The sequence below is a fragment of the Pteropus medius genome, unplaced genomic scaffold (genome assembly GCF_902729225.1).
Source record: "Pteropus medius unplaced genomic scaffold, Ma_sr-lr_union100, whole genome shotgun sequence".
NCBI classification, from domain to species: domain Eukaryota; kingdom Metazoa; phylum Chordata; class Mammalia; order Chiroptera; family Pteropodidae; genus Pteropus; species Pteropus medius.
Window position 1 is genome coordinate 13,427,645 of NW_024355205.1, and position 15,423 is coordinate 13,443,067.

The 15,423-nt window shown below is 46.1% G+C and overlaps 1 protein-coding gene across 3 annotated transcripts in view; it reads left to right on the forward strand.

The window, feature by feature from the left end:
- The first annotated feature begins 901 nt into the window (after positions 1-901).
- The window catches only part of LOC120598917 (caspase recruitment domain-containing protein 8-like), a 35,871-nt gene continuing 21,349 nt past the window's right edge, over positions 902-15,423 (forward strand). Inside the window, exons 1-4 of one of the 3 annotated variants that reach the window (XM_039858051.1) lie at positions 903-1,090; positions 9,075-9,142; positions 9,911-9,942; positions 12,234-12,278. In XM_039858051.1, the coding sequence (XP_039713985.1) occupies positions 9,108-9,142; positions 9,911-9,942; positions 12,234-12,278 (112 nt within the window). In that variant the 5' untranslated portion in view covers positions 903-1,090; positions 9,075-9,107. Of the gene's footprint in view, positions 1,091-9,074; positions 9,143-9,910; positions 9,943-12,233; positions 12,279-15,423 lie in introns of all 3 variants that reach the window. The other 2 variants (XM_039858052.1, XM_039858053.1) reach the window with 2 other exon arrangements.

Below are 15,423 nucleotides of genomic sequence, written 5' to 3' on the forward strand. Positions count from 1 at the left end.
GAATCAGCAGAGCTGGAGTTGGAACTCTCCCTCATCTAGAAGCCAAAGTTCGGTGTAAGGAACATGCTAGCCTGGCTCCCCATAAACCCAGTGAACACGATTCCTGGCTCTCCACTGATGGTTCAGTGGACCTTGACGGACAAGCAAACAATCATGATGAAAAATCGGGTAAAAAAGTGTACAATGAGGGCCACCAACTTAAGCAGAGGTTCTGGGAATTTTCTGCATATTGGAATTATCTGGGATCTTTAAAAATACTGATGATGTGTCCCACTTCACTGATAAAAGTTGGTCTGGGATAACATTCGAGGCATCACACACACAAAAAATCCCTGCACAATTAATGTTCAGCCAAACTTGGGAACTACCAGTTTAATCCATCTATCTTTATAGTTTGGGGTGAAGTGGGTTTACAGAGCTATTTAAGCCAGCGAAGGCTGTGGTCCCTCACTCTAGACACGTATTTAGGCACAAAATCTGGCATAGACTATCAGGTGGTTCGCAGATCCTAAGATCTTAAAATGCGAACCTGGAAACCCCTTTGGAGAAGGGGTGTCTCGTAGTCCCCAGTGAAAATCCTCAGATACGGGAGTATACAACTCCAATCAGGGTGACTTGAACTCTCTGTCCCCTCCAGAATGGTGCTGGCCCTTCTCCTTCACAGAAGCTTTGGCGTTAGTATCACCAAGCCGAGTTCCCACAGGGCGAGGGCTCTGACAAGCAGCCATGACCCGGCCGTTGTGCGCACGTGTGCAAGCGTGCACGCTGGTGTGTACGCTGATGTGCACGCCAACACTGGGCCGCCGGCGAGCTTGCGTTTCCGTTATGGGAGCCAGGGCCGCCTCTGGCGCGGCTGCAGAGGCGCGCCCGGCGCCCCCTCCCGCCCAGTCCCCTCCTCCAAGCTCTCGCTCGCCCTCCTCCCTCTCCCGGCAGCGTGGGCCGCCTCCGGGTGCGCAGGGCAGCGCTCCGCACGCGAGCCCCTCCTGCAGCCGCCGCGGAGCGAGCTCAGCGCCGACCCCGGGGCGTGCGTGGTGCTGTGACTCAGCCACCGAGCGACCATGAGCCGCGGCGCGGGGTTCGCGGAGAGCAGGTGAGCGCAGCGCGGGGCTGGCGGTGGAGGGGGGAAGGGTGCAGGGTGGGGGAGGCGGTCGGAGGGAGAAAGCGTAGAGCCGAGTGGAGGACGGCTGGGCCCAATATCGCCGCGTACCTAAGGGACTCTGCCTTGGCACCGGACCTGGGCTCTGCCCCTGCCCTTCCGCGGGCGAGGCGAGGGCTCCACGGCCGCACAAACAAAGCGCCCTTCGACAGCGGCACCTGTCCCGCGTGGGGCATGGAGCCTGGGGAGCTGATGCGCCCCCCACTCGCGACCACGACCCTGACCCGCGGCTGCGGACTGGGCGGTCGCACCTGGGAAAGGCCGGCGGCGCCGGGGTCGCGTGCAGGTGCCCGCGCGGGAGGCGGCGGCGCGCAGGTCCGGAGGCCCGGGGGTCGGCCTACAGGCGGCGCTGGTGCCCGCTGCAGCCGCGGCTTCCCCCACGCGCGCTCCCCGGCTGCGCCGCGGCGGCGGCGGCGGCAGGTGAGCGCGATTTGTTTATATCCTGGAGGTGGTGGCGGCAGGCGACTCGCGGGTACAAAGGAGGGCGGGTCGCGCCACGGTGCCTCCCTTGCTCTCCGTGGTGGACTCGCGCTCTTTCGGCCTCTGCAGTTGACTCCCTGCCCCAGTGCTCAGCTTCTGCTGTCCTCATCTGCCCCCAGCTCTTGGGCTTCAGCTCTTCCGAGTCCCTGCGCCGTCTGTACCTGGAGGAAGGACATGGGAGGTCCCCTAGGCGGATGCTCGGTGTTTTTCTGAACCGTGTTGGCGCTTTGGCCACGGGCTTTTAAATAGTTTGAGTGGAAGGCAGGATTAGTTTCCTTCACATTCCCCTTTGTCCATGTATGGAGCCCCCACCCTTCTCGTCAGCCCCAACCCGCCATGTGGCACTAACACAGTGTCTTGTGCACAGAACTTTGCCTGAAGGATTTCTGTTATTACTGTAAAGGTAGCCAGCGCCTGTTCTTCATCAGTATCCCAGAGACCTTTAAATGAAGCTGCTTTTTTACACGGGAATGTTTACTAATAGCTGGCTTGGTGATGTTCTAAGTTCGTAGGCTTTCGGGTTCTCCACAGGTACCTACTGTCATTTGCAAAAGCAGGCTTTTACCATCCGATGTAGTGTTTTAGCAATAGATATCTTTGTGAAACGTATCCTTTTGACAATCCTCTCATTGCAGTAAGTGCTTGCAGGAAGTCCATCCAAAGCAGTGCAGAAACGCTCAGCAAAGATTCAGAGTCTGCAGACAATTTACTTGTGGGACAGTCACAAACTGCAAAACATAGTTTCTATAGGAACAACTAGAGGAAGGAAGAGAATACCACTTCATTTTTCGTGGATCATTAAACATTTGGCCCAACTTCCCTCAGGGTGGAGGGAGGGTATTTTTTTGTTTGTTTGTTAGTTTGTTTGTTTGTTACCTCCTTGTCCTTTAAAGCACTGTTGCAATCAAGGAGACAGCCTAGAAAAGTATTTTTTTTTATTTTTTTTTATTTCTTGATGTTAGGATCATGAATAAAACCACACTGGAACATGAACTGAGTCCATTTTAAACATCAAAAACACTTAGAGGTTCCACTCAACTTGTGAATGATTGTTAAGGAGAACTTGGAATCAAATTGTGGCTAACAGTAAAGGTTTTTTTCCCCTAAAAACAGTAGAGGAAGTGACTTGAAATATAGTTTGTGAAATTAGCACAGTTATTTACACAAACAGAGCTAAGCAAACTCTGTAAGCCGCTCAGAATTACCAGCCCTTCCTAGTATTACTCTAAAATGTGGACCCTCTCCAGCCCTTTCCATCAAAGTTTGTTAGTCCACCGAGCTCATCTTCTGGCCTCTTCAGGGAGATTGCTGCTGTGTCACTTTCACATTTCAGTGTGGCAACAGAGTCCATATAATTTTGTGTCAGACTGTGTATGGCGAAGTGCAATTTCTTAGTTAACTGTAAGGCACCAGACAGATATTTGCTACTTGTGCTTGTTATTTTTAGTAGCTGCACAGTGTGCCACTCTGATACGTAGCCATTCCCACATTTTTGGCCATTTAAGCTGCTAACAGATTTCTCAAGTATTGAGTAGAGTCTCTCTACCTTGTATCTATTGTATTCTTTCTGTTGTTTATTTGTCCAGTGAACCTTTTAGTGCAAACTGCCTTTGTGTTGGATGCTGGGGATGTACAAACCTTGGCTGCGCGTGCACACACACACACACACACACTCCTGTTCTTTTAGTTCCCAGAGGTGACCGACTTGTAAACAAAGCACAGCAGAGCAGTACAATAAAACCTTTCATCCAGTTGTATATCAGACGATGTTGTGTCAGGGAGGGGACTAGAGATGGATCCCTTCTAGTCCCCCCTAGAGATGGGCCGAATGGTGGAAATCCCCCCTCCTCCCTGTACAGCTTCAGCCCAGGCGAGCTCTCTTTCTTGCCCACCCTGGACACTTTGCATTTCTTTCTCTTCCCTCTTCCTCCACTCCTTCCTCCCCTCCTTGTTCCCTCACTGTTGGAAATGGTCCAGCAGCCTCCTTCCTCCCTGCCAGCCTAGTCCCAGCCCTTTTCCTTCCTGGCCCCACTTCCCTTTGGACTACATTATGCAGAGATCTCATAGACAGTCACAAGAAGCAAAAACGGAGTAACCCTAAAACTGCCCCCCCAATTCCTGTCACCCAACTACATTCCATTAGGCCATATCCCCAAGGCAATCAGCCTCTTCACCTTGCCCCCCTCCATCCCCACCACCCAGGGTCATTCTCCATTCACAGTGAAGGCCCACAAAGCTAAAGCCCTAAGTACTTTACTTTTCCTTTCTCAAGGTTCTGAAAACCCTTCATCTGTATATAATTGTATATATACAATCATACAGAAAACGTAGGCATCTTAGGCATACAGCTTGATCAATTATCACAAAGTGAACATGTTTATGTCACTGTAACCCAGGTGGAGAGAGAGAATATGGCATCCTCGAACCCCACCCTCCCTCATTCCTCTTACTGTCATATCCCTCCTCCCCAAAGGAACCAGAGATTAGTTCTGCTTGTTTGTAAAGTTTCTAAAAATGGAATTATACAGTATATATCCTTTTGCGCCTGGCTTCTTTTGTGCAACATTATGTGTGTCAAATAAATCCACATGGTTGTGTGTAGCAGTTGTCTGGTTCTCATGGCTTACAGTATTCCATTATATGACTAATGCATTTTATTTGTCCACTCTCCTCTTGATGAGAGTAGTTTCTGGTTTTTGTCTATTACCGGTGATGATACAATGAATCCTTTAGCTTTTTGATATCAAAGAGCTACCAGTTTCAACTTTTTTTTCCTGCTGGTGTAACTGAAAAAAGGAGAGGGAGAGTTGAGGGTGAAGGAACCAGCTTGGAGAGCCAGCCCTGTGCGTTCTCCATCTTGGCCAGGGCTAAGTACCTTCGGAAGCACTGACACCTGTGCTCCTGGACATATTAGAAAAAAAGCCACAGGATGGCTTCTCTCGTGGGCAAGTTGATTGGAAGTGGTGATCTTTGGGGCTTAGAAGATAAGAAACTGGGTGATGATGAGAAACTAGCCTGGCTCTGGAAGTATCCCCTGAGGGGATCGATCGCTGGCAGCTCAGGGCGCCCGTATCTCTGCTACCACCCAGCCTGCTTCCCACCTTTGAGTCCCTGACCACCCCAGGGCATGGTCCCAGAAGGCTTGGCACTGAGGAAATCCTTCTGTCCTGGCCGGTATGGAGCCGGCTGTGTTGTTGGCTTCCAGAGCTTGATTCTGAATGAAGTTCATTTCCTGAGTTACTTGGCCTCCTAGGAGAGAGTTCTCATCCAGTCTACAACTTCTTGAGCTGACTATTGTGGCCTAGGGGAGTGAGGTTTTCTTCAGGGAAGTGCCTGGGCTTTTTGGACTCAACAAAGGCAGTGTCTGAACTGTAGATTGTCGGGGGGTTACACAAGGTCAGGCACTCCCCATCTGTGATGTCGACAGATTCTGCGACCCTGCACTCTTGATTTCCTCCTCTGCTTTCAAGTTTCAGTTCTTCCTAGAGACTACTCAGGAGACTAAGTGATCGCCACTCAGCATCCTGGCGGTTGTGTCAGTCCAGAATTAGAGTTTCTCCTCCTTCCCATCTCTTGCTTCTCTCCTGCTGACCACACTTGCTTTCCCCCTGTTCCGGATCTTGATCAACTACTTACTGCCTCAGACAGAATCTCACCCTCCTCTCACCCCCAGTTCTTCCTCTCTTGTTTATTCCTGCTTGTCCTTTCTCTGGCTCAGCTTAAATGTCACTTCCTCCAGAGCCTTTCCCAACTTCTCAATCTTAGACAGGCTCTCTTTTCTTATTTCAAAGCACTTTCTCTTTCAGATACAGGAAGAGGCCCTTCCACTCCCCTTAGCACTGACAGTTTCTCGAAGGCATAGACCTGAAGGCACAGACCTGTTTGCTTTGTTCACTTGTGCCTAGCACATAATCCATACATGTTAAATGAACGAATTGATATGTAAACCAAGAGGCTGAGACAAGTTGTAAGATTGTCTCTGTTTATAACTTGCTGTGTGAATTTGGGGGTATTTTTTTTTATTTTATTTTTTAATAATTTTTTTATTTTTAATTGGAGGTGTCACAAAATATTATATAAACAATTATTAGATGTAGTGATTAGACATTTATATGTCTTACGTAGTGATCACCCTTATAAATCTAGTACTCACTGATACCCTACATAGTTATTACAATATTATCGACTATATTCCCTATGCTATATTTTATATCCCCATGATTATTTTGTAACTTCTAATTTGTAGTTCTTAATCCCTTCCCCTTTATTACCCACCTCCTAACCCCCCTCCCATGTGGCAACCATCAAAATGTTCTCCGTATCTATGAGTTTGTTTCTGTTTTTATTTTGTTCTTTAGATTTCACATATAAGTGAAATCATATGACATTTGTCCTTCTCTTTCTGACTTTCTCCACTCAGCACAATGCTCTCTTGGTCCATCCAGGTTGTCGCATATGGCATGATTTCATTCTTTTTTATAGCTGAGTTAAGGGTCTTGATTTCTTACCCATTCAGACACCCTATCTCTCCTTTTATTGGAACATTTAATCCATTTACATTTGTAGTAATTATTGATAGATATGTAGTGATTGCCATTTTATTATTCATATTTTTGATCTCTTTTTTCTTTTTAAAGATGCCCCTCTAACATTTCTTATAATACTGGTTTGGTGGTGATGAACTCCTTTAGCTTTTTCTTGTCTGGGAAAATCTTTATCTGTCATTTGATTCTAAATGATGGCTTTGCTTGGTAGAGTAATCTTGGTTTAAGTTCTTACTTTTTATCACTTTGAATATTTCATGCCAGTCTCTTCTGGCCTGCAAAGTTTCTGTTGAAAAATCAGCTGACAATCATATAGGAGCTCCCTTGTAGGAAACTGACTGCTTTTCTGTTGCCACTTTTAAGATTCCCTCTTTGTCTTTAACGTTTGGCATTTTAATTATGACGTCTTGGTGTGGGCCCCTTTGGGTTCATCTTGTTTGGGACTCTGTGCTTTTCCTTCACCAGGTTAGGGGAGTTTTCCATCATTATTTCTTCAAACAGATTTTTAATTCCTTACTCTCTCTTTTCCTTCTGGTACGCCAGTGATGGGAATGTTGGTACGCTTAATATTGTCCCAGAGGCCCCTTAAACTATCCTCATTTTTTTTTTTTTGGATTCTTTTTCATTTTTGCTGTTCTAATTGGGTGTTTCCTGCTACTTTATCTTCCAAATTGCTGATTTGATCCTCCGCCTCATCTACTGTCGATTCTCTTTAAAGTAGTCTTCATTTCAGTTATTGTCTTCTTCATTCTTTTTTATGTTTCTTTAGTTGAAGTTCTCGCTGAGATCACTGAGCATACTTATAGCCAGTGTTTTGAACTCTGTATCTGGTAGATTGCTTGTCTCTTTTTTACTTAGATTTTTTTTTCTGGAGCTTTGGTCTGATCTTTCATTTGGGACATGTGTCTTTGTCTCCTCTTTTCGGCTGCCTCCCTGTGTTGGTTTTTATGTATTGGGTAGAGCATCTATGGACACCACTCATTCTCATCTACTTTATAGAGAAAATAAAGGTTTTATACAGAGGTTTCTAGGTTTTAGCAGAAGTTCTATTATCTAAGGAGATATATACACATGCCTGGAAATAGAGATAAGCAGGTGTAGAAAGGGGATTATGAAAGTTCCAGTTAAGAGAAAAATGCAGTTTTGTCACTGAGGACCTAAAAGTGGGTTTTAAGCAGATAATATTTTGTAAAATAGGAATGGCTAACGCTCAGTCCATATTCTCATAATATTTTAAAATTGAAAGGTGTGGTGATTGCATTATAAACAGTATGAGTCTAGAGAAAAATGATGTAACGGTTGGCTTGTTTTATGTATTTCATCAGGAACCATATGTTAGCCTGTTTTAGTTTCATGAAGGATTTCCCAATTTTAGGTTCACTACTGCTCTCTGATCTTTTGAGTAGGAGTTTAGAATTAAAAAACAAGAGGATTTAGGTCTGAAAATGAGAAAACATGCATTTCCTAGAATCTTGGAACTTGGGAAATACCAAATACTTGGGAAAGTTTACCAGTATAAAATCTTGAGTCAAGGAGATTTACAAAACCTGGGGGTTCCCAACTAACATGGGCAAAGAAGAGAAGGGAAAGGGTGAGCACTTGGTCTTTTGCTGTGTTCTTCCTCAGTTTACTTTTTACTATCAGGATTGGGATTCGGGGGTGAAGTGGTGGGGAGGGAGGGAAGACATGGTACCAGGCAAGTACATGGACTTTGAAGTCATAATGGCGTGGGGTCAAGTGCATCCTTTTCTAAATTGTTAGTTGTGTGACCTTGAGGAATTTAATTAACTTCTCTGAGCCTCAGTCTCTGCATTTGTAAAATAGCCTTCATAGGTTTATTGGGATGATTAAATGAGAAAATAAAGAAATTTTCAGCACCCATAAGTGCAGACAAACACCATTTTAGTTTTCTTCCTGCCTTTTCATTTATTCATCAGAGGTTCTGATTTAGTGGGCTCAGAAAAACTATTTTTAGAGGGCACCTTTTAGTGTTCTAATGGTCCTCAGACCACTCCTTGAGAAATGCTGTTCGTAAAGGATGAGTAGGAGTTTGGGCATCAAGGGGGAAGGCAGAGCTGTCACTTACATGCACACATAACTCCAGCATCACAGTATATGTCCATGGAGCACCCAGAGTTGGGGAGAGGGTGCATGACTTGCAAGGCCCCGGGCAGTGACCCAGGTGTGTGTGTGTGTGTGCGCACGTGCGTGCACGCGCGCACGAGCGAGCGAGAGAGAGAGATGCAGGGTGTGCTTGGGGCACTGACAATCTTTCACTCTGGAGAAGCTGGCAGGATGGGGGACAAGGGAGCAGAGTGGCATGCTGTGCCAAGGAAGTTAGGCTTTAGCCAGGAATTAGTGAGAAGCCACAGAAAGGTATAACAAAGACATGATTTCGACCATGCTGATGGTCACATGAGAGATGAGCCAAGAGTGAGACTTCAGGCAGGTACGATAATTAGGAGGAAATTGTAATCAACCAGCTAGGTGAGAGCCAGTGAAGCAAGAGAGAGCTTGAACTGAAGTAGAAACAGTGTATGCTGAGGAGGGGATGGATATGAGAGATGTACCGGAGGCAGCTCAGGAGGACTTGGATTGGCTTCTGGATGAGGAAGAGGGAACAGGAGCTCATGATGACCTGGAGATTCCAATTAGGTGACCCAGTGATGTGATTCTCTGCAAAGAGAGGAGTGAGTTTTCACGGGGAGGTAAAGCAATAATTAGTTAAGTGCTGAAGTGACCCCCAGGTACAAGGCACCTGGAACTCAGGGAAGAGGCCAGAGAAGGAGGTGAGGATTTGGGATCTGAAGCTTGGTGTGAAGGCAAGCACCAGGGCAGAGAGGAGGGGGAAGAGGACGGTGCATGATGTGATTTTTGGGTCACATCAATTCCAGGAGGCTGGAGCAGATACAGCCAGGAGATGAAGCATGTGGAGAGAGGAGAGGCTGCTGAGACAGAGAAGGTAGGAGCAGACCAGGTGAGAGGGGACTGGAAGCCATGGAAGAGCCTGTCACCTGCTTTATCTAAAGAGAAAGTGGTCACAGTTCAGTCTGCTGGGCGGGAATCATTGGTGGCTCTAGCCAGAGTGGTTTTGGTCACATGGGAGAGCAGAAGCCTTTGAGTCTAGGAGAGGATGGAGAGTGGGAATGTGGAGACTGAGTTCTTCTGTGAGGCTGGCTTGAGAAGGGCAGAGAGTTCAGGCAGTTGGTGAGAATGGAGAATATGGGTCAAGGGAGGGACCTCTTAGTTAAATGAGAGCTGTCTGAACTCTTCATTTCTCAGGCATGCTGTATCTGAAGGAAGAGGCCAGAGAAACAGAATGAGAAGACCTTGAAGAGGAGGGTGACTCAGGGAAGGCTCTCAAAGGGAGCCAGATGGAGGGGCTGGAGGCCAGCGGGGGATGGGCGATTAGGATTATGTTACAGGAGACATGACAGAGGGAGGCCAGTGACTGGGCACAGACATGGCAATGCTGTGAACCTGTAAAGGTGTATTGGTGGCTCCTGGAGGCATAGCAGGGCAAGGATTCAGGGGCACACCTGATAAGCTCCATGTATCTGTGCAATTTGGAGTCAGGCCATGGAGAGTGAGAAGGGCAGGAAGAGCACCGAGGAGGGAGAGAGTTCTTTAATCTGCAGCATCTCTGGAGACACATAATATAATGATCCATTAGAAGATTTTCATAAAATTAGTATCAGTTCCTAAAACTGTTTTTCTTTTCTTGTTCTAGTGATGATTACAATGCTTCTTCAGAAGAAAAAGGTATGGTACTCTCAATGTTGAGTTATCAGAAAACTTGATCTATACTATATGAAACATTTGCAGTTTTAGAAAATGATTTATTTTACTTATTGGCTGCAGTTGCTTTATTACATTCATACATTCATCAACTTACAGAAATAAAAATGTATTAAAATAATCATTAGGTTAGGATGATGGGATAATGACTTTTATTAGACTTTTAAGATTATTTTTCAAAAGATATTTTAAAAAGTAAAATGTAAAGAATTTGGGCCTTTGTAGCTTTTCACAACTTGAGAATGGAAAGTAAATGCTATTATATCTCCCTCCTTTCAAACCGTGTCTAATGTTCTTTTTTTAAGCTTATTTTAAATTCAGTAAAGTTTAGCAAACATTATCAACTGAATTCCATAAATTTTCCATGCATAATAACTTGGCATTGTCTATAATACTTGAGTGTTATCATCAATTTTATACACTTACTGAAAATAGCAACACATAATTCTCTCCCTGAATCTGGGTCAATAAAAACTCTCATTAAAAGAATAAACTAGGTCTGGGTTTGGTGTGGAGGCTGTTCAGGGTCCAGTCCTCTTTTTGGCCTGTGCTTCTTGCTTTGAAAATTTGTAAAACATTTGTGGGGCTATATTTCCTGCTTTGGCCGTCCCTCTATCCCACGCCTCGTGGCTGAGAGCCATTCTGGAGGCCATGTTTGGTGCTAATCTGTGTCACTTGGCTATGTGCATACTGACTTAGAAACTCTTTAGCTCATCATTGGGCCACTGTCTTGCTTTTGTTAAGTTCTGTTACCCTCTTGTAGTTTGTAAATTGTAAATTGTTAAATATTACAATTAAAATCTGGAAAAGCTTTCTGTAACATTTGGCTGGAATGTGCAGCATGTGGGGATGTCATGTGTTTGTCAGGACGGTGGTTAGACGTGTTGGGCTTTTCTGCTTTACAGCGCTGAGCTGAACCCCTCCACCCACAGGAAACACATCCTTGCTTTGCTTTTGCCTCTTTCTGCCCGAGATGCCTCCCTCATCCCTCACATTTCACCTCCAAAACTTGTTTGAGCTCAACCAAATTCGTGCTGAGTCCCTCGTCTTTAGTGACTCGTCAATTTCTCTCTTGGACCAACAGAATATAGCCCTGATTTCGTATTGTATTATAGTGATTTCTTGTTGCGATTTGTTTAATGCACAGCTACTCTTTGCCCTTGCAATTACGTTAACCCATAAGCTGTCTTCTGGGGCATGGATTTTCTCATAATTTCTGCAGAGGGCCCATCACATAGTTTACACAAAGTCAGTGTTCATAAAATTAAAGAGACTGTGGTCTCTGCCTAAGCCCAATGGAATTAGTCAACCGATAACTGAAGCCCTGTTGTTCACCAGCCCAGTGTGGGTGGATATTCTGTTCTCCGGGACAGTCTAATTGAACATGGCATAAATACAGACATGTGGCATGATAACTAAGGAACAGCCCTTCCATACCCAGAAATGTTCCTGCTTTATTTAACTTTGCTGGTAACTTCTGTAACCCCCATCTTCTCTATCTATAATATCTTCATTCCCGTGGCTACCCATACTGGCCTAGATTCTCATCACCTTGCATCTGGATCTCTGCATTGGCTTCTTAGTGTCAGGCTTTCTGGAGTCTGATCTGTCCTGAACAGTGTGGTGCCCAGCATTTTGGGAACTACCAAGGCCCATTCCAGTTTGAAGCTCTCATGTCATTCTGTGTCGCCAGAACCGTCAAGGGGGATGCCAGTGCTTCCCAAATGCCTTCCAGGCCTTCCCTGGTCTGGTCCCACCTTTTCTGCCAAGTTCAGAGTCTTATCTTTAACTCATTTGTGTCATTTCCCTAAATTATTGACAAGTTGTTTGCCTGGGGAAGGGACACTGATTCTTTGCTATGGGAACACCATTGCCTGCCCTTTAGTTACAGAATCTGAAACCCCGTGCTGTTTTCCTTTCTGGTGTCAAGTTACTTAATTGTCAGGATGTTTTTAGGTTGCCACTGAAGAGAGTTGACCAGGGAACCAACCAAATGTAATTCTAAAGTTTGTTGGCTTTCTGTTCTCCCTCTACCGGAAAAGGCTTAATGTTTCTTGGACTAAATCTTTTTTTCCCCTGAGAATATGCCATCATTTGCGTTAGTTTGACACTCAAGGCTGCTCTAAAGAGGTGACTCATTTTATAGCAGAGGGTACTTCTATTTTTATTGGCTTAGTGGATTTTACAAAAAAGAACATGTTTTCCTTTGTGCTTGTATTTACACTCTTAAACTTTATTTCTTTCTCAAAATTTAGATTGCCCTAGCCCCAACCTAGATACTTCAAAGGACTCTAAATCAGGTAAGGGATATGATTAATATTGGTAAATGTCCAAGTGAAATTTTTACAAAGTAAGCAATTCATAGCAAGATAAATTACAGTTTATTTTCTGATTTACTTCAAACAATCTGAGTGAAAGGTAGGGACTTTCATCTTTCTACTTGAAAGAGTTGAATAAATTTTGGAGTTTTATGATTACCTATTCTAGTGAAATCAATTACTTTAAAGCTTGGTGATGAAGCTGTGCTTAGTGAAACTGAGAATTTATCCAGTGGGGCAATTAGGCCGTTTTCTAGACTGACCACACTCACCTAATACAGGTCCTCCTTAAGCCTAGCAAGGTGGTGGTCACTTGGCTACAGTAGTCCTGGAAGGCTTCCCGGAGGAGGTGATGAATTGGAGTAACAGGGCAAAGGTGGAGAAAAGAGCTATCTTAGTTTAAAAGACTTGTGGGTGTAAAGGCCCTGATATGGGAAAGCGTACAGTGCTTGCTTCCAAAGACTGAAGAAGGTTTGGTGACCGGAATCAGAGAACAAAGGTTCTGCTGTGAGAGCTCTCCCTTGCAGAAATATGGGAAGGGTTTAGTGCTTTGTAATAACAAGGTTGGCCAGTGCCTGTCACAGAAGTTTAGGAGTGAGTGTGACCTATTAGTAAAAATAGTTACCACTTATTAAGTGCCTACTTGTGTGCCAGGCCCTGGACTGCTCATTCTTTATATATATATATCTTACTTAGTTCTCAAATTTGTGCAGAAAAATGGTCCTAGGGGCTTTAGAGAGCAGAGATAGAACCAGGAGTCCTAGGGCCATCCCTAATAGACAGCTGACCTGAAGGGATGGCCCCAGAGTCACACCCTCCCCCTGCCTCCCACCCCGCTGAAGGACACTCTATCTCCCAGGGACCTGAGGCAGCAGGTTGGGCCTCACCAGGGGCTGGCCCAGGCAGAACTGCAGCTCTGTAGAGCAGGGGTTCCAAATCCCCGGACTGTGGACTGGTACTGGTCCGTGGTCTGTTAGGAACCAGGCCGCACAGCAGGAGGTGAGTGGCGGGTAAGTGACTGAAGCTTCATCGGTATTTGTAGCCACTCCTCAGCACTAGCATCACCGCTTCAGCTCCACCTCAGATTGTCAGGCATTAGAGTCTCATAGGAGTACCGGTCCCTGGTGCCAAAAAGGTTGGGGACCGCTGCTGTTGAGGTTCCAGACTCTTAGAGGGAACCAACTGAATAAAGAGGGGCCATGGTAAGGTCTGCTTGGTACTTCAACACTGGGCAGAGCGTTGGTTCGTTCACATGTGCATTCATTCCTCGAGCTGCTGTGAGGGATGGAGGTGGGGAGTCCTCCAGGGCTCATAGACCAGCAGCTAAACAAGCCGCCACTGGTTGACAGTGGGAAGAATTTGACAGAATGGATGACAAAAGAGGCGTGGCTGACTCAGTGGAGTGGAGGGATGCTTATGAAGGTGACAGATGTGACATTTGGGATCGATCTTAGTGGGTACCTAGGAGCTCTGCAGGTGGGTCTGGGGAAAGGGTTCTGGGCAGTGGGAAGACGTCTCTCAAGGCTTGGAGGAAGGAGTGGTGGTCATTCGGGGTGTGAGTTTGGGGGACAGGGGCATGATTAAGATAGGTTGATTTTAGTCAAGTGGTTCTCAAACCTGGCTACACTGGAATCATCTAGTGGCCTTTAAAAGAATACTGCTGTTGAGGCCCACTCCAGACCAGTTAAATCAGATCCTCTGAGGAAGGGCAGAGTCCCAGGCATGGATGGGTGTGCTTAGAGAGCTCCCCAGGTGATGTAGTGTGCTGCCCAGGTTGAGAACCTCTGCTCTGTGCTTCCAACCATGAAGGACAAAACTGTGTCGTATCACCTTGATTTCCTAGCACCTGTCCCTACACAGTGAACGCCTCCCTGTACACTCAATTGTCTTCTCATGCAGGAACTTCCTCCCGTTCCCTTTCTCCCCCCACCCCCAACCAGCCAGTAACTCCTGGAGCTTGAACTGCCTAAGTAATAATTAGCATGCCTGTAAGTGTAACAACATGGTTAAGAACTGCAAGCTGAGGCCAGTCTGCCTGAGCTGAAATCCTAGCTCGAGACTTCCTGTGGGTGGCAGTGATGACGGTCTTGCATAAGTAGATTAACTGGCCTCAGCTTACCTCATTGGGCAGCTGTGAGAACTAATGTGTAAATATATGTAAAACACTTTTATAAATATATGTAGAATATATAGATACATATGTGCAAAATGAGTAAATAAATGAGTAAATACATGTAAATGTCTAAATACATGTGCCATGCCTGGCATGTAGTTAACACTCCAAAATAGCAATTGAATCCTATTGTTCTCATCATTATTCTCAAATCTTTTCCTTCTTCCATGGAACTATTGCCAGTCCTTGGTTTTGGTTGTCGGTAGTTATAAATGGCTGCGGAAGATTGGAGAATAATGTTGATAGCTTTCCATGTATTTACTCATCGACTCCTGACCCTGAGTGGAGGGTGAGGCAGCATCTGGAGAACAGGAGGAGGAATCACTGAGGACCAGGAGTGAAGGAGATGAATTTGACCTGGCAGAGTGGGCCTGGGTGCATCCACAGTCAGCCAGGAGAGGTCCAGGGGCACTGGAGGTGGAGGTTGGACTTACAGATTTGGGAATAGGTGAAATGCCCTCCCAGGGCTCTCAAGGTAGAAAGGAGGCTGAGAGTGGGCAGTGGGACCTGGGGCATTAGTCATTGGGGGTGGGAGGTGGAGAGGAGCCCAGAGATAAGTGAAGGGCACTCAAGAGGTAAGAGGTGAACCAGGACAGACATGGTGGAAGGGCTGTACGCGCAGGAAGGAGTGGCAGGTGTCTTTCCCTCCGGGAACCATGGGCGTGGGGGTGAGCAGGCTTTGGGGGACATCAGGGAAAGGATCCTGAGCTGGTCATGGGAATGGAAGCCTGACTGCAGTGGGCAGAGGTGTAGAGTTGGGGGTGAAAAGTGGAGGGAGCATTCTTAGGGACTACTGTTTCCAGGAGTGGTTGAACAGCATGGACTAAGTTTGTCCCGTGCTTCGGTGAAATGGCACTACTTTCCAGAATTCTTCACCGTTTCATCATTGAACTTGTGCCTGGGAACCCTCTAGATGTCCAAGTGCAGAGGCAAGATGGGAACAATAGGGGCAGG